Source organism: Mus caroli, chromosome 9 (genome assembly GCF_900094665.2).
Source record: "Mus caroli chromosome 9, CAROLI_EIJ_v1.1, whole genome shotgun sequence".
Lineage (NCBI taxonomy): Eukaryota > Metazoa > Chordata > Mammalia > Rodentia > Muridae > Mus > Mus caroli.
In genome coordinates, this window is record NC_034578.1 from 49901039 (window position 1) to 49926036 (window position 24998).

At 37.8% G+C, this 24998-nt stretch overlaps 1 protein-coding gene across 1 annotated transcript in view; it reads right to left on the minus strand.

The window, feature by feature from the left end:
- Ddx10 (DEAD-box helicase 10) overlaps positions 1-24998 on the minus strand; it is a 142671-nt gene that overhangs the window by 30337 nt on the left and 87336 nt on the right. Inside the window, exon 16 of the mRNA XM_021171852.2 lies at positions 17816-17872. Coding sequence (XP_021027511.1) covers positions 17816-17872 — 57 coding nt within the window. The remainder of the gene's footprint in view (positions 1-17815; positions 17873-24998) is intronic.

Consider the following 24998-nt stretch of genomic DNA (forward strand, 5'->3'; position numbering starts at 1 on the left):
GACAGAATATGGGATGGGACAACTAATTCTAAGGACGTTTTGAAAAGCTAAAGGGAACCTACTACTGTAAAGCTTCCTAATATATATATGTATATTTTTTAAAAAAAGGAATTTAAATAGAGTCACCACATAGTGGAGGAGACAGTGCCCCAATTAGATATCTTATACTGGTCATTCTCCACAGTTTGATGGTAAGCTGAAGACACCACTTACCTATACCATCAAACCTAAGAAATTAAGCTGAAGCCCAACTAGAAGCTTCACCCCACTGACAGTCTTCGTGGCATAGAGAGGTACTTTGCATGCTACCAGAAAAGTAATCAGTATCACCCAATTAAAAACCCTTTGACCTGCAACAGTGACCTACCTGCAAATATACTAGTGCAACAGTGCTGCAAAGGCTAGAGGGGTAATCAGTAACTTTACAAATGAGTTTCAGGCCCACGCTGGGTATAAAATGGATCCCATATCTGACACTACTAAAGTAGCCAAGAACCTGAGACTAGACAGGTCATGGGTCCTAGCAAAAAACAAACAAAAAAACCTACTACTATTATTCTGCTAAAGGAACATGGCAACAAAATGACTTCTAGTGATATAGTGCCATATCAGTACTCAAACCTTATCAGAAAAGTCTCTTGTGGTAGACAGTAATTAACATAGAGTTAACTGAACAGCGTTGCCAAGAGTACAGAGTGAGAAACTTTGGAGTATCCAGTCCTAAATGGAATGTCTCTATCAAACCCTTCCCCTCAAGGCTTGGGGATTTATTTAGAAAAAGAAAGCAGAAAAACCGTCAGAGCCAAAGATGGTAGATGACTCCAAGGAAACAGATCTTCTATCTTTCACAAGTAATAGGGCTGATACACATATGAACTCAAACAGAACACACAAAAGGAGAAGTGAACACAAAGGCTCACCCCTAATTCAAGAAGCTATCTGTAATTGATACTGCCGGGAAAGGAAAATCCATTACCTCCAATGGAGTATCACTGGGTATAGGAAGCCTGCTCCAGGCAGGCCCCATGGCTGGCAGCAGCTGACAACACAAAATGGACTCAATGTTTGGTAGGTGGGTAGGTGGGTTGGTTGGTTGGTTTTTGGTCTTAGTGGATTTGTTGCTATTGTTCGTTGGTCGGTTGATTTTCATTATTCAGGGTTTTTTTTTTTTTTTGGGGGGGTGAACTTGTGTGGGTAAAGAGGTAGGTAGAATTTGGGAAGCGTATGGGAGAGAGGAAGAATATGATCAAAATATATTGTCTAAAAAATATTTTTAATTTAATTAAAATGTATGAATTTTCTAGTTCTAAAACATATATATGTTTAAATTTGCAATACATATACAACTGCTTCTGGGTATGTGAGAAATTCATGTTTGCACATTTTACAAGGTTTTAGGATAGTTTGGCTAGTTGGTTGGTTTGTTTTTGGTTTTGTTTTTAAATTGTCCTGGTCACTCTTCTCTCTGCCTAGAGAGTACATCAAGTACTGGGGACATTTCTAATTCCATACCTGCTATATGCCAAATTCAAGTGACTAACACCATAATCCTAAGCATAAATTATTATAACATTGAATGATTATATAGTCAGTTTTACGGAACAGTATGTTTTAATAGTTGTGTTTTGAGACTCCTTGAGGTTCTCAAACTATAATATGGAATATAACATTAGGAATATGGTGCCATGATGAGAAGTGACTAGCACTAAACTTTGAGGTAGGAAAGTACAAAATTGGAAGTCTACATTTTCTTGAGAAAGTGGTTAAGTTATCTACTGAACCATATGGAACTTGAAAAAGTCTATACTAGAAGATTCTGGATATTAAAAAAAGATTATTCCTTCATGATTCTTTTCACATAGAGACTTCAATCTGTCAGGCCATTCTGATCTCACTGACTATAGTCTAATCTCAATTATGTAAGTTCCTGTGAGGAGTTGAGGAAAGTGAAACATCCTTGAAGGCCTGCAGGAGAGCTGCTGGATTAAGAATGAAGGAATATACCATCTTACCAGGTTTTAAGATTAAAACATTTCTCTAAGTACATAAAGTTGATTTCAGAGCAGAGCTGGCCTAAAATGCAATTCCTGCCACCACAAGGAATGGGTAGTGAAGAATACAATGTCCTACAATCCAGTAACTACTATGAGTCAGAAGAGCTCAGGAGGCATCCTGGGAAGATGGCGTATGTGGGGTGTCTTCATGAAAGGCAGGGCATGAGTCAGATGACCTTTGAACACTGAATAGTAGACAGAGACATGGAAAGAAAACTGCATGTAGAAATGTCCCCAACCATAAAGACAGTCAGGAAGAAGTCTGACTAAGCAGATGCGTGTCTGAAGGAATGAGGAGACTGTCATATCTACCAGGTCAGAACTAGACTTTAACATGTCCCACCTAAGGTACAGCATGTATATCTCACTTTTCTTTCTTGGGTTTTTTACTCTTTGGTTCACTCAGTATCCTTATGGTATCCCATTTGTAAATATATTAATTTACTTGTGACTTACACAATTGTTATCGTGGGTTTCTCGAGTCCTCTACAGATTATAACTTAGTATAAAAAACAAACACATTTATATTTGAATTGTCAGGCAAGGTCATGTTATAAAAACGTTTACTGAATCAGAATCAATGAGTAAGTATTCATAGATTTTTAAATAGTGTGTTGTTTTGTGGGGTTTTTTTTTAAGAAAAAAAAAAAAAGAAGAAGCCGGGCGTGGTGGCGCACGCCTTTAATCCCAGCACTGGGGAGGCAGAGGCAGGCGGATTTCTGAGTTCGAGGCCAGCCTGGTCTACAGAGTGAGTTCCAGGACAGCCAGGGCTACACAGAGAAACCCTGTCTCGAAAAACCAAAAAAAAAAAAAAAGAAAAAAGAAAAAAAAAGAATATTATAAGACAAATATACTCAATTCCAAGATATATTACTAAACCACAGTAATAAAGACAGCGTGACTGGCACAAAAGCAGACATATAGATTAGTATAATAGAATACAGGACCCATATGTAAGTCTACATAACTTCAACTACCTAATTTCTGAAAAGAGGTTAAATAATATACTTTGGGGAAATGACAGCATATTCAAAAAATGGTGTTGAGATATCTGGATATCAACATGAAGAACAATGAAACTAGATCTTTGTCTGTTTTACCTCACAAAAGTCTCTAAATGGAAATTATCACAACGTAAGACCAAATACTCTGAAAGTACTAGAGAAAAGGGTTACGTTTCAACACGTAGGCTCAAGTAGACTCTAAATAGGAATATGGAAGTGAAATGGGATCTCATGAGACAAACAACAACAACAGTCAGAGTGGCTGAGACCAAAAACTCGAGTAACAGCACGTGCTGGTGAGGATGTGAAGAAAGAGGAACACTCCTCCATTGCTGGTGGGAGTGCAAGCTGGTACAACCACTCTAGAAATCAAACTGGCAGTTCCTTAGAAACTAAGAAATAGTTCTACCTGAAGGCCCAGCTAACACTCCTGGGCATATACCCAGAAGATGCTCCACCACACCACAAGGACACATGTTCCACTGTTTCATATCAGCTCTATTTGTAATAGCCAGAAGATGGAAACAATCCAGATGTCCCTCAACCAAAGAATGGATACAGAAAATGTGGTTCATTTACACAATGGAATACTACTCAGCTATTAAAAGTGAATATATCATGAATTTTGCAGGCAAATGGATCAAACTAGAAATATCATCCTTAGTGAGGTAACCCAGACCCAAAAGGACCTGCATGGTATGTACTTAACAAGAAGGAAGGCCAAAGTGAGGATGCTTCATTCCCATGGAAGATGGAATAATTACAAAAGGCGGGGCAGGGGCGGGGGGCAGCCAGCTGGTTGGGAGATGGAACCTGAAGAGACCACTTCCAGTAGATAGACAGGGCCCCCAGTTGAGGTATGGGGCCACCTTCAAGCAGTGTATGATTCCCCAACTACAAAAACAAAACTATCTTGTGCTCTGGTATTGTCATTAAGAAACTGTTATGATATTTGTGACTTATAATCATCAATCTAATATTTAATATAGGCTCTGCTATCTCCATGCACAAAACATGGAGACCAAAAAATGCTGAAAGCATTATATGACCCAGAGCATATAACACTTCAGTTATGCTAAGGCAGTTGCCTGAGGCCAGCCAGTACATATAGATCACACATATGAAAATAAAGAAAGCAAGTCCCATCTGGAAATTCATTTGGCCTCTCCAATCTGAATGCCAACCTTCAATCCCTCTAACAGAACAATAAAACATACCTACCTCATTGCAGAGGGTAGCAATGGGAAGCTAAACAACAAGATCATGACAAGTCAAAGTGCCTCAGAGACTTGGGGGCTGGTATAGCCCTGAGCCACTTCTGCTATTACAGCATTTTCTCTGTAAAAACAGAAAACCTCTTTCCTGCAGCTGTTCTCCTGGACACCTACTCACTTGCTCTGAATGAACACTGGGATGGTACAGGTGCTACTCTGCATCTTCACGCTCACCAGCAACTGCAAGACAGTCTGGTGAGAACTACAGAACTGGAACTCTTGCTCAGACCCTTCTGAATTTACAACCCACCCCTAAAAGGGGTCTGCTCTAATGATAAAAAAAAAAGGACCAGAAGTTCTAAAAACAGGATTTAAACTACTCACAATTATTCAAATGCTGTGACCCACTAGTAGCTCTGGTTTCTAAAAGGATCAGCACTTTGAAACAATGCTATCAAAAGATACAAAAACCTCACATGTAATATAGGGAGCTTAGAAAATAGTTGTGTCAAGAGACAACCATCATAGTCTGAAGGAAAGAGGGGAAAGGAGGGAAGGAAAAGGAAGAGAAAGAGGAAGAGGGAGGGGAGGGGGAGGAGGAGGAGGAGGAGGAGGAGGAGGAGGAGAAGGAGGAGAAGGAGAAGGAGGAGGAGGGAGGAGGAGGAGGAGAAGGAGAAGAAGGAGAAGGAGAAGGAGAAGGAGAAGGAGAAGGAGAAGGAGAAGGAGAAGGAGAAGGAGGAGGAGAAGGAGAAGGAGAAGGAGGAGAAGGCAGTCTTTTCCTTTAAAACAAACAGAATCCAGATTTCCCTGGAAGGCACACACAGCCCTGGAGGCAGGTAAGGTACCTATACATCTTCACCTATTTCTTTTTCCTCCAAATCCAATTCCCCAGTGTCACTCCAAACTCTGCGGCAGATCATCTCCTGTAGGCTCCTCTTCCTCTCTGCCCCATCTCTGGCAAATCATGCACATCTCCTCCACCTTCCTTCCCACTCATCCCCTTGTATTATCCCCCAATGCAGCAATCATTCTCTAGGATCCCTCTGGTGAACTCTGCCAGAAAAGCCAATAGGTTAGGGGAGGAGGTAGGAGAGTTTCGGATCTTCACTCTTCCATCCTCTTCTTCAAATCTAACCCCCAGTCCCATCCCCAGCATCTTAGCAGTATGCCTGCTGTGGCCTCTCCTCACTCTATTCTCAAGCGACTAAGCAAATCCTGAAAGACCCTGCTTTATCCTCATGTGAACTCCCTAAGCTCTTCCTCCAGACCCCATTTCTACGTGTCAGCTCCCAATGCCTAGAAACGCATTTTACCTGGAACCCTCAGTGGCCACACCTAGCAGGAGACCAGTTGAGAAGAGGTTTGAAAACAAGTAGTTTGGGTCTGGAAATGTAGCTCTGTTGTAAAGCACTTACCTAGCATATATAATAACTGTCTGGCTTTGAACTCTTGTACATCTTGAAAATCCCTGTGTCCCCACTACTACGGTAATGGTAGTCATGCCCATTTCATGCACTGTTTGGGAGAATTAATGAGGCAATGCACGTGTAATGCAACCTCTAACTATACCAACAAGGGGGTGGGAGCCATGCTGCCAATACATGCTTCTTTGTTTTACTAACTTATAAGGCTGGTAAGGAAAAAGTTGATAAAACAAAAAAGTTGCAATTTATTTTACGTTCTAGCAAAGTAAAGGAAAAGAGCATTTTCTTTCCTCTGTGCTCCTATGGGGTAGGAAGCAGTGAAGACTGCTGAAAAGCAGCAATTTCTGTCTGTATGCAGTAACACTGTTTCCTCTCCTCGCCCCCTTCTCACCTCATTTGGCTTTACTCTTCTGTCTCCAAAAGAGTAAAGCACATCTCCAACATTCTGCCTTCTAATACACAGTTCCAAGTAATTCTGGAAACTAATGTTTTCCACAGTAAAATCAAATAAATTATATAGGCAATGCTTCCTTCACTGCAACACTGAACACTTAATATTTGCTGGGTTCCAGTCTATGTGGCATAGACAGAAAAGTGAACAGAGATTTCCACGACAGAGTAGGTCAAACAACACCACCCAGGTACACAGTTGCATACCTTCTGATAGGGACAAATACGGAGGAGAAAAAATTAGGTAAGAGTACAAGGGAGGATGAGGTTAGTATTCTCTAACAGGTGATCAGGAGCGCCTCAATAGGAAAGCGGCATTTTGGGCAGAAATCCAAAGGTATTAAGGAAGCGACTGACATAACAATCTGGCAGTACACCAGGACAAGGGCCAGAATTTCCTTGTTGTTCATGAGAAATAATCACAAAATCTGATGTTAAAGTTAATTAATTGGCAAAACAGAGGAAATAAAATTTGAACTGGATTTAGAACTTTGCAGCTATTACTATAATTAAGCTTTAGAAGCCCTCTAAGAGTTGGGATTTGGACAGAAGGGTAACACACTGCAGCTTACTTGTAATTGTTCTCACCACTATATTAAAGGAAGAGACAGAGAGTAGCATGCTATGAATAAAACACAGGATTCTTAACACTGACAACCTATGATCAGAGATGATGAGCACAGTGACAGTAAAAAGATACTGAAAATTGGACTGTGTATATAAATTTTAATGTTTAATTTTTAGATAATTTTGATTTATAAGAACTTTGCAGATACATAATTACCATAACCTCTTAAATAGATCTTTCTTATAGGTAATATTTTTTTGATATATTTAGCATAATTAATAAACCTAACCATGTGCTTTTGGGTCTGAGTTACCTCAGTCAAGATGATACTTCTAGTTCTATCCATTTGCCTGCAAAATTCATGATATACTCATTTTAACAGCTGAATAGTATTCCATTATGTAAATGAACCACATTTTCTGTATCCCTATTTCAGCTGAGGGACATCTGGGCTCTGACTACTATGAATAAGGCTGCTATGACCATAATGGAGTGTGTGTCCTTTATGGTATGGTGGAACATTTTTTGGGTCTATGCGCAGAAGTGGTAATAGCTGGGTCTTCACATAGAACTATTTCCAATTTTTCGAGGAACTGCCAGATTGATTTGCATGGTATGTACTCACTGATAAATGGATATTAGCCAAAAAGTACAGGATACCCATGATACAACCCATAGACCATAAAAAGTTTAACAAGAAAGAAGGACCAAGTGAGGGTGCTTCAATCCACTTAGAAGGGAGAACAAAATAATCACAGGAGGCAGAGGGAGGGAAGGAGTTGGGTGGGAGGGGAGAAGGAAGGGAAAGGGGGACAGGATCAGGTATGGAGAGGAGGAGAGAAGCCCAGAGGGACAAAAGGATGAATGGAAGTATGTAGCTGAGATATATACTTATTAGTTTAGATAATCTACTAAAATAGAATTTTAAGAATTTGACACAATTATGTAAGTGTGCAAACACTAAAAATTATTTCCAGTTTTCTAGGCAATGATTATAGAAATTCTTGAATTTCAGCCTTTTAATATATATCCACATTTTACCAGAATTCTCTACAATGAAGGTAAAAATATTAACTGTCAAAATGCCTGTAAAAATATTTTAACAGATTTAGCATACTTCATAAAAAGCATAATTTTAGAAACTAGAATAACTACCAAATTTTTCTTAATACAAAAAAATCTTTTTGCAAAATTATAGAATATCAAGCAAGAACAAAATTGAGATTTTGTGATCTGTAAATACATTTAAACACACTTTTTTTTTCAGTCTTCTTTTGATACTCATCGTGATGACTTGCACAGTCTGTTCATATTTAGGGCACTGTTTATACATTAACTGACCTTCAGAAGGGTACCAGACCCCTACCACCACCAAACAAATACTAATAAAAATGTACTCAATAAAAATGTGATAAAATAGTCAAATGGGAAGGTTCAAGAACATCAAATATATGTTATTCTAAGAGATTTCTCTGACATTTAAATATTAATATTTTCAGATTTGAACATATTAAATAATGAAAAAAAGTGCTTTCCCAATTGAGCTCATTTTCATTGAAAAGAACTGACTGGGAAAGCATTTTTCACTGTTTCATGTTCACATGGACATAAATTCCAGGAAACCATACCACACCCGAGTATATAACCCAAGGGATCTAGGTCAATGTACAACAGACATAATTATGTAATCTATGTTTATTTAAGCATTTTTGACAACCAAGTTACAGAATTAATCTAAATACCCATAAATAAACAGATAAAGAAAATGTGATACAAATAATAAAAGTCTATCCAGCAACAAAAGTATGAAATTATGCCACCTGCAAAAATGAATTAAACTAAAGGTCATCATGTCAAGTGAAATCAGGCAGGCTCAGAAAGGCAAGTTTCTTTTACTACACTGTGAGTTGCTCAAGAACAGGTTTAATTCTATCTTGCCATTATCAGGATTAACACATGATAGGCACTTTAGGACCTGTAGAGCAAAAAGATGAATCCTTTTAGGATTTTCCCTCCTCTTGGTATCTAATAGCCTCTATTACTATTTAGCTAGGTCTCCTGTTTCCCTTTTGCATGCCAGTAAAATCTGATATATTCTATATTCTCAAAACCATTCTCTAAAAACTCTCTATAAAGTTCAAAAAAATGCCCTGTGATGATTACAGATTTCTTCTACATTCTAACTACTGTTGGAAATGCTATATAGAATAAACCCACACACCTGCAAATGTTATGTAGAAAGGGACATAAAACTGACAGTGAATATTTTATTACCTAATGGAATTGTAAACCTGAAAGAAGGCTATAAGACATCTGTCTAGACCAGAACATCTGAGTCACAGTAGATCTATTCAATGCCACACTGACTTTTGAGGGCACCAAAAATCAGAGATCAGAGTCTCAGACTATTAGACAGACTCGGTTAGTACCAGTTTAGTGTAAAGTACCAAGGGCAATTTCTTTTACATGCGGTTTGAAAGTTTACAGAGTAAAAACAAGAGATGCTGGCAAGTACTCCAAAACACAAATAGAGCTGGGGATGCTGAGCTTGAATGACTTAAGAGAGTACACTTACCCTCACATAGACACTTTCCTATCTATCTATAGATAGATAGATAGATAGATAGATAGATAGATAGATAGATAGATGGATGGATGGATGGATGGATGGATGGATGGATGGATGGATAGATAAATGGAACCAAAAAGGGATTCTTACCTCAGGACTTTAAAGTACCTCAGGTTTTAATAATATAAAGAATTTATAAAGAAAGAAATTTATACACCTTCCACCCAAATATTTAGATGGGAGAGACAAAGGAAGGAAGGTGCTAGATGTCTACAGCTGAAGCACCTTTGAGCCACTTAGTGACAACACACTCCAGCTTCCATTAATCCTCGTTATCTCAGAGTAAGTTTATCTTAAAGAACATATACAATGTGCTGATTGCAATAATTTGCATCTTTAAAGGTGATCATAGCTCACTATATAGATGCACCATTCTCGTAAGAGCCCTGGAAGGCTGACAATGCAGGCTACATCGCTGCTATTATTATAGAAGAAGAAACTAGAGTTAAGAAGATATGTCCTGGGCCACAAAACTTATGGGCCAGAAATGAACTTTGAAACCTCATGTTCTTCTGAGAGCAACTTGGGAGCTTGGCAGTTACTGATTAAGGAAGACCCATAACCTATTATCAGATAATAACAAAGGAGAAGAATTCACAGTGTGGATGTTTTCATCCATTCTAATGTGTTTCCACCTTTGCTTAGGGAATATTTGTTCTTTTCCTTCATTTTGTTTTTCTCAAAGGAACACTACAAACCACCAAGTAGCAGTTGTACAGACAAGGGCAAAACATTTAAGGGTAAGAGCACTTTAGGAAACATTTTTTCTAAGCTACAGAACCACAAGAACTATTCATTTTCTTATTTGAGAGAAATGTATAAATTTTAGGAGGTGGATCACTACATTTCTTGGAACATGGGGATCTTAAAATTATGTATTTGAAGAATATAAATTATTAACTTTCAGAGCTTTCATTTAAGCCCCTTTATAGGGATTATAGCATATTACTTACCAAAGTTATTCATAAAATCTTATATTCAAGAATCTCCAAACTTAAACATCTGAGCTGACAGTTCTTATAGAAATCTAACCTACCGCTTCATTCTCAATTTTAAAAAAATCTTGATTGAAGTATGCTGTGTTCCAACTCTGACCCATAATTGTTTCTGTCTGAAAGAACTGCAGGGATGGAAAAGGAGAGGAGCCTGAGGAAAAGAAGGTCCAGCGACAGTCCCAAAGTGGGATCCAACTCAAGGGGAGGACCCAAGGTCTGACACTATACTGAGCCAATGGAATGCTCACAAAAGGGGACCCTTCATGACTGCCCTCTGAAAGACCCAACAAGCAGCTGAAAGAATCAGATGCAGTTATTTGCACCCAACCAATGGACAGAAGCAGCTGACAACTGTTGTTGAATTAGGGAAGGCTGAAAGAAGCTGAGGAGAAGGGTGACTCGGTAGGAGGACCAGGAGTCTTAATTAATTTGGACCCCCAAGATCTCTCAAACACTGGACCACCAAACAGGCAGCATACACCAGCTGATATGAGGCCCCCAACACACATACAGTAGAGGACTGCCAGGTCTGTGTTCATTCAGAGATGATGCACCAAACCCTCAAGAGACTGAAGGCCCCAGGGACTTTAGAGGTCAGGTGGTGTGGGTGGTAGGGACATCCACGTGGAGACAGGAGGGTGAAGAGGAGGTATGGGATGTGGAACAGTCAGAGGGTGGTTGGGGGTGGGGGGAATGTGGAGTGTAAAAACTTAAAATAATTTTTAAAAAAGTATGCTGTGTTCTTGATTATCACCATGAAAATGAATTTCTGGGATATCTATAAGAAAGTCTCTAAATTAGGTTAACTGAAGGAAGAAACCCTATCCTAAATGAGTGTGGCACCATTCAATGAGCTAAGGTCCAGGACTAAATAAAAAGGGAGAAACCAAGCTAAGTATGGACACTTCGTCTCTGGTCTTGCATGAAAGAGAATACAAAGTGAGCAGCTGCCTTGAGGTCCTGCTGCTTTGGCTTCCTTGCTCACCATGATGGACTGTACCCTCACACCATGAGTCAAAATAAAGACCTCCTTCCTAAAGTAGCCCTTGTCAGGTATTTCACCAAGGCAATGAGCATGCACCAAAACTCAAGCTCCCTGGAAATCTCTCCCATATTCATCCTGCCTTTTCAGTGGCAATACCCCATCCCTAAAATCAGTCCTGTATCTTAACTCTAACCCAAAATGTTAGTTTTGCTTTGAGAAAGACTTTACATAGAGTATTACACACTAAGTCTCTATCTGTCTTACTTTGCTCAATTTGTATTTGTGAAATTTGTTTCTGTTATAGTAAATAGCAATGACAGATATATAATACTGCAATGTATGGCTACACTACAATATAATCTACTCTATAATTTGGTTAATTTCCGATGTTTGATGATTATAACTGGTATTGCTATATGAACAGATTTTGGCATAAGCAATTTACACATTTCTTTGGTTACACACCTAGACCATAAGTATGGCACAGTGCATAGCCAAATGGTCACTATAGCACACTACCAACATTTCTCCCGAATGCTTACATTAATAAGGGAAAGTAAAGCCCAGGGAACAGAGAGATAGAGAAGAATTCACATGCATATAAATCTCCAATGGTTTAGAAAAAGAACCAGAGATAAAGCCAGGAACACATTCTACTACTGCCTCCTAAACGCCCTACGTACTGCTCAAGGCAATACAAGGAGGACTTGTTAAAGTAAAAATCTAATCTCAAGAGACAAAACAAACTCCTAAATAAGGCCAAAAGACCTTTGTTGAGTCAGACAGAAATCTGAGAATGCTTTCATTTCACCAGTTAAATATGATCTGGTCCAAGTCAGTGAGCAGATATTCTGAGACAAGCTTCTTTCAGAAGTTTTAAGGCTATAATGCTTCCACTTATTTCATAAACTCATTGCTTAAGGATAATCTTGATGAAAGCATTCTGCAAGGCTAAGGCACTCCAGATGATGTTGTAGAACAGCTACACCAACACACCATAAAAATAACAAATTCAAGAGTTGTCTTACAGTAAAGAAATCTTTCAATCCTGTAATATATCAATAATAATTAAAAAAACATGGAAAAGAAAAGTCTTTGTGCATGAAATATTATAAATACCTGGCAATATCTTTTCCCTAAAGCAAGAAAATACAGTAAAGATAAATCACTTATTGTTGGTTATAATAACAACAGCAACAAAATTTTAGTTTCCAAGTATTTTCATTGGAGGGCCAAAAAGAAAAAAACCTAACAAACAAAAACTGTATCAGAGAGAAAAAACAAATCCTTCTTAGTGGTATTTTAGAGACACATGACTACTTGCAGGGACAAATTCTTCTAGTACCTAACTTTAGATTCTTTGGAGCACTAGTTTATGGTGCTCGCCAACAAAAGTCTTTATGGCTTAAAAAGAAGAAACAATAAAGCTTTGTAACTCTATAACCCACGCAAATCAAAACAAAAAATAAAAATGTATCCTCAAAAGTCTTCCTTATTCACAAAACCTACTGCCACTAATACAAGAGGTAGTAGATACCATAAATTCTTAAAAGTAGGAAATCGCTGCCCTATCACTCACTTCCAAAACCAAGAACACTTTTAAATCATCAGTGCAAAGCTTATTCTTTGTTAGCTGTGCTCATCTGTCTGTTTTCATCACCCATTGACTCCTTCCTCCTTTAAAGATAAAACGCAGAACCCCATCTGGGATTAGGGGCATTTGCAACCACATTTATCTATTTCGGAAACCTACTGAGCAGACTAGAAAAACAAAAATTAAGCAAAACTTTTACATGCAATACAGTACAAGAGTTTTGTCATTTGGGGAAGCAGAAATACCTCATTCCAATATATTCACTTACTAATAGTGATTGCTCTAAATGAGTCATTTGATTTCTAAGTGAACTGCTGTAACATCTTGTACAAAAAATAAAAAATAAAAAGCAAAAGGGAAGCATAACAGGGAAAACACACACAGAAAGATTACATCCTACAGAAGCTTCTTTATGGGCTCCTGAAAATCAGAAGCTGCCAATCACATGTACAGTGGGGGCTAAACTTAAATATGCCAGTTCTGCTGGTTGCTTCAGTCAACCTGACAGATCTAGATGGCTGCAAAGAAGGAAGTCTTCATTGAGGAAAATGACTCAATAAGACTGGCCCGTTGGCAAACCTGTGGGGTATTGTCTTGATTAATGGCTGAGAGGGCCGAGCTCATTTTGGGCAGTACAACCCTTGGGTAGGTGGTCCTGGGTTGCATAAGAAATCAGGCTGAACCAACCAAGTGCTGGGCGGTGGTGGCGCACGCCTTTAATCCCAGCACTTGGGAGGCAGAGGCAGGCGGATTTCTGAGTTCGAGGCCAGCCTGGTCTACAAAGTGAGTTCCAGGACAGCCAGGGCTATACAGAGAAACCCTGTCTAGAAAAAAAAAAAAAAGAAATCAGGCTGAGCAGGCCATTAGAAGTAAAACAGTAAGCAGTTCCCTCATAGCCTGAGCTTCAGTTTTGTCTCCAGGTTCCTGCCTTGAGTTTCTGCCCTGAGTTGCTTCCCAATGCACTACAAAACTGTAAGCAGAAATAAATCCTTTCCTCCCCAAGTTGCTTTTGGTCATGGACGTTATCACAGCAATAGAAACCTAAGTAGGATGCCAACTCTTCTTTCCTATAGCATATGCTGGTGTTTGCATTTATTATGTCAGCCAGACTGTTTTCACATTAATAGTTTCCCTTGTGTGGCAGAGGCCTCTAGTGGTCACGCTTAGCTGTGCAATCTGTGGGCTAGACAGGTTGACTCACCCTTCTAAAACTCCCCAGCTCAAAATCCCTAGGGTGGCTACTGCTCAAGATGAGGGTGCTTCTCAACTGTGACAGGAATGTAGGAAGCAACCACAACCACTGAGGTATGTAGGGACACAGGGCCTTTTCTTCATACTTCCAAGACTCCCAAGCGTTAATCACACTGCTGAAGGGTGATTAGATAGCAAAGTAGGTGTAAAACAGATGGTTGTAGCTTCAAGGTTTCCATGTTCTATCGCAGTGAAAGACAGATGTGTGGCTGCACAGATTTGAGTTCAGACCCAGGTCCATCAAGAGAAGGTTCCTTACTATCAGTTGATGAAATGTGCTCCCAGTTAACAAGTCTGGGAATGCTTTCCTGTGTTATCTTCTGTCTGAGCTGAACCTACTGCTGCATGCACTCTCATTCTTAGTAAATCTTTTTCTTTCTCCTACGCCTCTTACTGCTTTCTTTTTTCCTCTATAATATTCTTCCCTACTCCTGCCCTTACTTTGTTTCTCCTCTATTTCCCTCTTTTATTTGCCTTTATCTGCTGAGTAAACTATTCTTAAGACCATTATTGTCAAAGTAAATTAAGCATCCCAGCAATAAAACTAGAAAGACTTATGACTATAGAACTTTCAACCTCAAAATACATAAATTGTTTTAATTTTCAATATAATGTCACTTTCCAGGGTTTCAGTTCTAAGTTGTTCTCTTTGTTCCTTTATCAACAATATTCTATTTCATCTGCAATATACTTGTACTTAATAAATCCTCCTTCTTTTCAAAGTTATGGGAGCCCTGACAAGTCTAAAGGTGTATCTCAAGTTTTTGCACTGTTTTTTCTTTCTTTACATAACTGCAAAACTCCTTCCAGCCATCAGCTCTTATAATCAGCATGTGTGACCAACCACCAGTGCCTCAGGAAACCTAGCTAAACGAGAGCTAAATAATGAGCTTTATTTCAAAGACTAACAACTCTTAACTCCAAAACCAATGTACTCTATTGATCATCATGACAACTATATTTCATTTTGTTAGCTGAAAAACAAGCAGTCCTCCTGTTCAGCTTATTTCTTTACTTTAGAAAGTTTTCATTAAGGAAAAGATCTGTATCTTGGGGCCAGTAAAATGCTCAGTGGGTAAGCATGCTTGACGCCAATCCGGAAAACTTGTATTTAATCCCGGGACCCATATGGTGAAAGGAGAGAACTCCAGCAAGTTGTCCTCTGACCTACACATGTGCATGGTAATGTGTACACATGCACACTCACACACACGGTTAATATAATTAAACAAAAAACAAGCAATGGATGGATGGGTAGATGGATGGATTTTAGAAACCTGTATCTCCCAAACCACTAAATATTGGGTACTCAGGAAATCATGAAAGTTTCACCCTCATATTTTTCTTTCAACAGATCACAGATATAAACTTTAACAAAATAATATTATCAAGTTTCTGAGAGGTTCACTAGGCTTTCATTTTACCTCAGTATACAGAGAATGTCAGGGAACTGGTTAAAATTTGGCCATTCTACCCACGATAACACTCTCCAAGGAGACAGCTCTCATCTCTGCACCCCCAGAAAGGGGCTGTGATATGGAGGTTTCTCAACTATGCTCAGCAGCTGTAAGACAAAGCTTCATCTATCAAAAGTCCTAGAGGAGACAGCCTTGTCACTGGCACAACCTTGCCTCCTTTCATTTATCCTCAGCATACTCCTCCATGGCTACACAGATACAGTTACAAGACCTTCCCCTGACAAGGAAGTCCTCTACTTGATGTGCAAAAACATGAAAAGGGAGGAGAGGGGGGAGGTTTTCATCAACAAGTTCACATTCAAGATCAGCCCTATTGGAAAAGCTTAACACTGGGCCATAAATTGACTTCCCCAACAAAAAGAAGATCAAAACTAAACACAGACACCCATCTATGGGGAAATTAAGGAAAAAATATTTAGAAGCAGTCCAGTAAGTGAAAATAACTTCTTACAATTCAAACCATTATGAAAGACTCAGAACACAGCATCAACAAATATAAAAAATAAACTATACTACATAGTCTTCCCTCAAAACTCAAGAAAACTGGTTCCAAGACAAGTTTCTTATCCATTCTCAAACACCCAAACCTGAAGATGCCCAAGTCCCTATACTCTAGATCATACCAGTTATAATACCCAGTACTATGTTAAGTTGTATGCAATTGTTAAATTCTTTTAAATAATAATAATAATAATAATGACAAAGGTTGGAGAGGTAGTTCAATGATTAAGAACACTTGTTACTTTTCCAGAGGATCCAAATTCAGTTCTCAGCACCCACATCACATGGCTCACAACCATTTATAGCTCCAACTCTAGGGAGACCTGACCTCTACAGGCACCTGCAGTCATATACACATATTCCCACACAGCCACAAACAAGAACACATAATTAAATATAAAATCTTCTTTAAAAATTAATGCAAGGATATGTACACATTCACTATAAATGTAGGCTTAGCTACAATTCTGGTCTATAGATAGATTACAGATAAGGGACCCACAAATACAAAGGAAGACTATACAAACAAATGTAAAAACACAAAGGAAATATAGAAACATGACATTTACTATCTGGAAATTGAGAGCTTACTAGTAAAACAAAATGTGCTTGTGTTGATGTTGAACATGAAATAGCCATAAACATCAACTGTTTTCATTAAGATTTTCTTCTTAGACTTTATCCACTACAGCTCCTATGATCCAATTTCCAGGTCATGACGTAAGACAGGGTGGATTTAGCAGTGAATGTAAGCACTCTTTTTCTTTTACACCATAAAGTAATGAACTGGCTCCCACTTCCAAAGTACAGCAGCGGTATCATCTCCAACTTGCTTCCTACGAGCTACAACCAGTATAAAGGTGGAGGATCAAAGAACATGGTGGGCTTGCTCAAGTGAGTCAGACGTTTGCTACCTGCCAAGAAAAACTCAATCATGGCTAGTCAGGCATGGCACATATAGAATGTGAAATGAAATTCAGTGTTTGTCCCTGGGTCCCAGAAATCATTTCTATTAGATGCCCTCAGAATGCAGAAGCTTTCTGAAACCTTCTTGATATTAAGCATGTCAGTTTAAAAGTAACAGCTGAACATGGATGGTACTTACAACTTTACACGTATATTCCAGGGAAACTACATGTTTTGGGGAATACTGAAGCTTATAGTGTTTCAATCTAGATCATCAGAGGTAAAGCAAAGCCAACTGATGGTCTCACTGTAATCTATTATCAAATTATCCAATTGAGTACAAATAAGCCATATTTTTAGCCTAAAAATGATAAGTATACAAATCATTCAGTTGGCCCACAAAGTCATTTGTCTTCTGTATTTAATAGGGTCAGGCAAAGTCCAGATCGCAAGCTAGCTTAGAATTTTTAACCCTTTATAAAGGAAACAAATGACAATGTAAAGACTAGGTTACAAGGGCTCAGTCCAGAATACCCTGGTATATATAAAACAAAAAACAACACACACACACACACAAAGTAAGTATATATGGAAAAATACAGATTTAAATCAATTTCAATATTACAAAGATTTCCTTTATTTTATATAAAGTTCTCTGACAAATACCTTAACAACCCTGTTTTTAAAAACAAAACAAAACAAAACAAAAAACAAAAGACTGTAGATATGAAGATGCACACCCACACATAAGCCCCTCCTCACCTTTGCTTGTCTTTTGTTGGCTTCTCTTCTGGCCTCTTTTTCTTTTAGCCGTCTTTCCTACAGAAAGAAAAGATGAATTAGAGGTATGGAAACTTCTAGACAGTAGATGTTAAGCAGCACACACTCTCCAGTTTTACGTTGTAAACAAAATACTATGGGACTAGCCTGACTTTTTTTTTCCCTGAGACACAGTTTTCTCCTGGAACACTCTCTGTAGACCATACTGGTCTTGAACTCAGAGATCTACCTGGTTCTGCCTCCAGAGGGGGGGATTAAAAGTGTCCACCACCACCACCTGGCAATAATTCTTAATGACTAAAAATAGGTTAAATCTGAAATCATATCTCAATTCCATAATCATATACTACACATTCTTTACTTACAATTTTTTGTTCAGTCTAAAAGGAAAATAATAGACACATGTATTTAATAGTCTAATTACATATAGATTTTAAGTACAATATCTGAGACCCGACCAGTACACAATGTCATCTACTAGAATAAAAAAGAAGGGAAATACAATCATGATTGTTTCCCTAGTCCTCAGTCTGAACAGAAATTACAAAATATAAAAAAAAAAAAAAAAATCTCACCTTTGGTTCTTAGGAATAATATTTATTCAAAAACAATAAAGGGTCATTCTTATGAAACATTTTATTAAATTGTTTTATAATTTCACCATTAATTTTCCACTGATCACAAAATAGGTTTTTAAAAAATGGGGGTGGGGGGACATACAGTATTAAAGTTCAAGACAAAATGATTCACTAAAGTAAAAGAGAATGTCATTTTAAGCTTACAAAAGCAACACAATCTTCTCCAAAAACTAAAAAGTCTATTTTCAACCAAACATCTGTAGGTAATAACTTACAGTTTTCAATTTGGGTAAATGACTAAGTCCATGTAAAAATGTAGTTTTCCTCCCACGTAGTATGGAGATACCTCTATCATGTGTCATTATTACACTAAATCCACTGTCAATATGAAAGTGAGAAGCGCTGTCTGGTGGGTACTTTTCCATCTGTGCCCTGTGTTATCATAAATGGCTTTCTTCAAGTTTAAAAAAAAAAGCCTTAATGGATATTCTGATAATGGAATTCAGTATTTACCTTGACAAGGCTTATAGAATTCTTTATGATAAAGGGGAAACCAAAATACTAAGGTCTAAATGGACACTAAATACTAACTAATACTAAAAGGGAGTCCATGGAGCTTTTAGATGCTTCTGATTACATCACAGATGAAATCTACCAGAAAATGAGAACCTACTAAACTAGATTCTAAGACAACTAATAAGACCTCAGCTTCACCCGGCTGCTGGGTGTGCACCACGCCCCTACTGCCTATCATCCCGTCACTCTGCTTCTGAGACTGATTACTCTCTCCTCTCTCACCTCCACACACACAAAATATAACTAGCAGCGCCACTGTACAATTATAAAAGAACATTGCAGATTATGTGGAAGTTCTAGAAACCAAAAACAAAGAAACAAAGTTAAGATGAAATAAAAATTGAGAAAAATGTGATTTATATATTATCATGAGCTCATAGTCATAAACAGATTTGATCTTATTAACAATGATATTTTTGTGCCAACTCTATGGAGTTTTCCTGTATGTGCTAAAAAAATAAAATTAAATCTGTTTGAAGTATTTACATATATGATTTTAATAACAGAAGAAAATGAACAGTATTTTGGAAGGCAGCTGATCAATAACCCTATAATAAACGAAATGGTTTAAGTTTTTTTCTGTTTAACCTAATCTTAAAACTATAGATACCTATGTAAAGTAATCTAGACTGTTCTCTATTAACTACTCTTAGCCATTTCTAATTAAAATATCTGAAAAACCCCTAACAATAAGCTCAGAGCCATGAATTTGTTATTTGGCCCTTAACTCACAGGCTTAAATATCTCAGATCAGTTGATAACAACAAGTTATATTATAGAAAGACTGGGTCTAAGCCCTGTGCTCTTAAATTTTTTTGTATCAATAGAAGAAATTTATATGAATGAAAACCTAGATTTTGCATCAAAATAAATTCTGTACCAAAATAAGAAATTATGGTTTCAACGTAGTAACAATTATAAAGATTTCTACCGATTGAGATTATGGCTATTTAATTAATTCTAGCTATTTCCTCCCTGTTCCAATTATGGCCATTTCTACATTCCCTAGAAAGACAACCTATAATAACCCTCTCCAGCCCCAAAGCCCAGGCAACTGGGGCAATGACTCTTCATAACTTCTTCAAGCTGAATATCACTTTACATAGATAGTTGGTTTTCAAAAACATCAGAAATCCCCAAAATGTGACATTTAATGTTACTTATTCACTTGTTGTTGAGACAAATCTGCTCCTAACAGCTTCCCCATTCATGGATTCAAAGAAGCAGATGAGCATCTCACCTCCAGGTGAGGCTGTACATTTATGGTTACCACTGGGCAGACAATTACCAATCTCTCCTGCAGAACTGTACTGTTCTCAAAAGGACACAATTTACAGGTTACGACAGCTTAGTTCTGCCGAGACAGAATAGGCTAGTCCTTAATATTCCTGTTTCTCTAAGGTCTGTCAGATAATTCTGGGACAGAAGGCTGAAGACAGATGGATGCTCCAACTTCCTGACTTACTGGGGCCGTACAGGGACACAGCTGTTTCTACAATTTATCTCAGTTCTGGAAGCAGTGTTAGGCTTCCTATATATTTGCAGTTAGCATTGATCATTCTCAGATGTCTAATGGAGTTGAAAGGGTACTTAAAGTCTCATCATCAACCCAGGCTATTTAACTTTGAGAGAACAGATTTGAGAGGATAATTTTCAGATGACATTAAAGCCAGGACATAAGTCAGGTGTAAAATTATAAGTCTTTTAAGCTAGGATAGATGACAGTGTTCTGTTTTATTAACAAAACTGATGGACCGTGTGTTGGGTCTATCTTGTACTTTATAAATTACAAAATGGTAATAGTTGTGCTCAATTTATATCTGAGATAAAAAAGGGTTTTGTTTTTGTTTTTTTAATTAAACAGAAAGGGTGATATGTGGCAAGATTTTCCCTGTCTAATCAATTTGAATATTAGTGCGGCAGGAGGCCTGTGATTGGACAGGGAAAAGGCAGGGGGAACTAAGACTTGGAGAGACAGAGAGCACTCAGAAGAAGGGGACAAGGGAGCAAGATGGAGGATGGACAGAAAGAAGATCCTGATCTTGTGTGGTTTGAAATGACCTCAGGTAGTTATGAATATCATATAGAGATAGAATAATTGGGATAACTTGTCTGATCTAAGTGGGCAGCTTTATCATAATCAATTGGCTCTGAAATTATTGTATGGGAATCTTGTGAATTTAGAATTTATTGATATATAAATCTGACTGGTTAATTTTTTTTAAAAAAAACTACAGATATAGTGGATATTCAATAACTATAGACTGCACCAAAACTGCAGAGTTCATATCAAATTCTATCCTTGAGTTGCATACGGTAACTCATGTCTGTAAGCTCCAGAGATGATTCAGCTAGAGGACTAGAAGACAAAAAGTCTCAGCCAGCCTCCCTATACAGAGCCCATCTCAGAAAAGCAAACTCAGCCCAACACACACGCACACGCATGCACACGCACACGGGTGCGGGTGGGGATGTCACTGACGTGCTCCCCTACTGAGAATACAAAGAATATCATTTTTTTCCTAAGGGTTTGGAAAAAAGAAAGAGAAAGAAAACAAACACAGCTTCTAAACACTTATACAAAAATTTTATATAGTTTGTACTAGTTACTGATTTTCTTTGACCAGCAGCAGACTAAATGTGGACAATATTATTAAAAAAATTGAAATAACTCATGCTTTATATTAGTTTCATAGCTGTCTTTAACTTGCAGACTATGTATCTATAATTGTCTTTTTTCTCTCTCCCTAAATAATAGCACAATTTAATCTTACTACCTACCCAAAAAGTATTTCCAATCTAAAGTCTTACAGTAAAATAACTTATGTTTTATATTACTCTATAATAATCAAAATAGTTTAAGGTTTTTTGTTTGTTTGTTTTGCTTAACCTAATTGTAAAACTATAGCTATATCATATTCAATAACTATGAAATGCACCTAATACTGCATTATACATCCACAAAAATGTTTATCTGTTTGCACATTACTAATATTTTCTTGCCAAAAGTAATACCTCAAAATTACCACAACATGTCAGGCAGTTTGTATGTGTCACTTTTAAATGGTATGTCAGAACTTATAAATCCCTCCCCACTCTACAGGTGAAAAGATGGGTAATCATTACAGTCAGGCCGCTAGACTAAGGACATAACATAGTGAGCGAGCGATGAGCCTAAGACTCCTAAATCTGTGAAGCCAGTGTCAATTCCTGCATATTATGTTCCATGCTCTTCTATTATCTACTCTGTAGGGTCATATGTAGTGTCTTCTCTTATCAATATGTACAAATGGCACTGTTTTATTAATAATAAAGTCTTTTCATTTCAATGTTACTTTCCCTGACAATGTTTTAATGTTTTATTATTTAATTTTTGTCAGGCTCTTCATGCAGAAACAAAAAAACAAGATGTTACTATTTAACAAGCAAACAAAATTTACTGTAAATATTCAGCAGCTTGCCTTCTAGCATATAAGAATATCTAAAAATGGACCTTCAAAGATATCAAAGAATAACACTGATATGTGTGCATCAGAAAAACTCTTTTACATAAACCTAGACTCTTTGGGCTTTGATCAAACCATATTAACCATAACAGAAAAATAAATAGCATCAATAATAGCATCATTAAACCTCAAAATTAATCACTACTGTTACTAGATGATATTCTATCTTATTAATATTTAGTTTACTTTTCAGACTATGTTGGTGCACGCTTTTAATCCCAGCACTTGGGAGGCAGAGGCAGGTGAATCTCTGTGAGTTTGAGGCCAGCCTGGTCTACAAAGTGAGTTCCAGAACAGCCAGGGCTACAGAGAAACCCTGTCTTGGAAAGAAAAAAAAAAAAAAAAGTTTCTGCATCTGTGGAGGTGGGGTGCATTAAAGAACAACTATCTTTCAATATTTGAGTGAAACAAAGGAAAAACAGTTTGAAAATCATTCGAAATGTTATCTTTTTATAGCACTGATAGCCTCCTATACTCTCTCTGGAGCTCCCCTATCATAAAAATGCTATTAGCATTCAAAAAAGAGAAATGCCCTTCAAACAGAAAAGCAGAACAGAAAGGAGGATTATAGTAATCCAGGATTACTGGAAATGGATACTGGGAAGTTCCTTTTTCTCTGTTATTTAAGAGTCTATGATGAGACAAAGACAAAAGACTAGAGTAGGTACAAATGGTACCTGATCATTATGCTCAGTAACTGAGGTCTCTCTTAATTCAGTTCCTTTTTTAAATTTCATTTTTGAGAACATACTGATACCAAGAAACCATTTTATACCATGCAAAAAGACAGAATTTTATCTTTGGTTCTGCCATGCTACAAATGATTAAGTAAAAGGAAAGCATGAAATTCAATAATAAAAGTCAAATTCACAAAGAAGAAGAAAACAGAAAATCAAATTTCAAGGTACAAAATACTCTCTTTATACCTATTATCCTTCTTTGACACCTCAGAAATTTTGGAACTTACCCCCCTCAAAAAAGAAAGAAAGCAAGGGAGGGGAGGAGAAGGGAGGGGAGGGGAGAGAGGGGGGGGGGGGGGGGGGGGGGGGGGGGGGGGGGGGGGGGGGGGAGGGGAGGGGAGGAGGGGGAGGGAGAGAGGGGAAGAGGGAGGGGAAGGAGAGGAAGGAGAGGAAAGAGAGGGGTAGAGGGAGGAAGGGGAGGGGAGGGGAAGAGGGAAGGATGGGAAGAGGGAGAGGAAGGGGAGAGGCGGAGAGAGGAAGAAAAATGCAAGTGCCATGAAATATGAATTTGATCAGCAATCAGGGCCAGTCTTTTTTTCATTTTCTAGCAATATATAGGAATTTTCAGATTTTGAAATATATACTGTTTTCACCTCATGATGGGAGCACACACCACTTTGCTATTTATCAAACAATCCTGACAATTTGGTACTCCTTGGAATACAGATACATTCAAGAAACTTGGTCCTGAGAAGGGTACTGTTTTACTGGATTTATGTTCTTAGAGAACAGGAGTAGTTGTCATAAAATTTTCATATCTCTCTGGAACATACTCTCATTCTCCCTCCTCCTACACCCAAAAAGGTGAGGACTGTAATACTGAAGTGATAGTAGATGCTCCCTCCTGTTCTAATGTGATAGCTGGGAATTCTGTTCTGCACCATGTGCATGCCTTGTGCCCAAGAGGGCATCCAATATTTTGGAACAGGAGTTGCAGATCGTTGTGAGCCACTAAGTAGATTCTGGAATCAAAGTCATTCTCTGCAAGAGTAGCAAGTGTGCTAACTGTTGAGCCATCTCTAATTCTAAACAGGAGACACTGCTGTCAAACTGAATCATTAAGACTGAACTCACTTAAATAATTATCTTTTAACCTGAAATTATCATCCTAAAATATTTTAAACATGCCTTTAAAAATACTGAAACTTATGAAACCCACAGGTGACCTCTATAAATAAGGCAAAAGCCAAAGCACATGATCAGATTCATCATGTTCCTTCCTCCCTCATAAACTCTATTCCATTGCATCCTATATTCATGGTGGTTTTTCCTTTCCATTTTTACTCATGAAAAAGAACAAGAGAACATGAGAGAGAATGCAACAAAGTTCTTAATTTATTCTACAACCTGAATCCACTTTACTAGTTGACCACATTAAGCATTCTTTCCACCCATGCATAACTTCAGTCATGCTGTTTATGAAAATAATGTGACTGTTCAGAGCTGATTCCAAACAGGAAAGACAATCATACTGCCTGTGTGTATCTGCACGTCCTTAATACAACTCAGTATCTAGTGAGTCATTGATACAAGTACATTTAATACTATCATTTATTTATAACTGCCCGAAAAACATTCATTATATTTTAAATCTTACTGCATATTTTTTTTAAAAGTATGAGTTGTTCTGTCTGCATGTACATCTACATGCCAGAAGAAGGCATCATATCCCTTTATAGATGGTTGTGAGCCACCATGTGGTTGCTGGAAATTAAACTCAAGAGCTCTGGAAGAGCAGCCAGTGTTCTTTTTTTTTTTTTTTTTT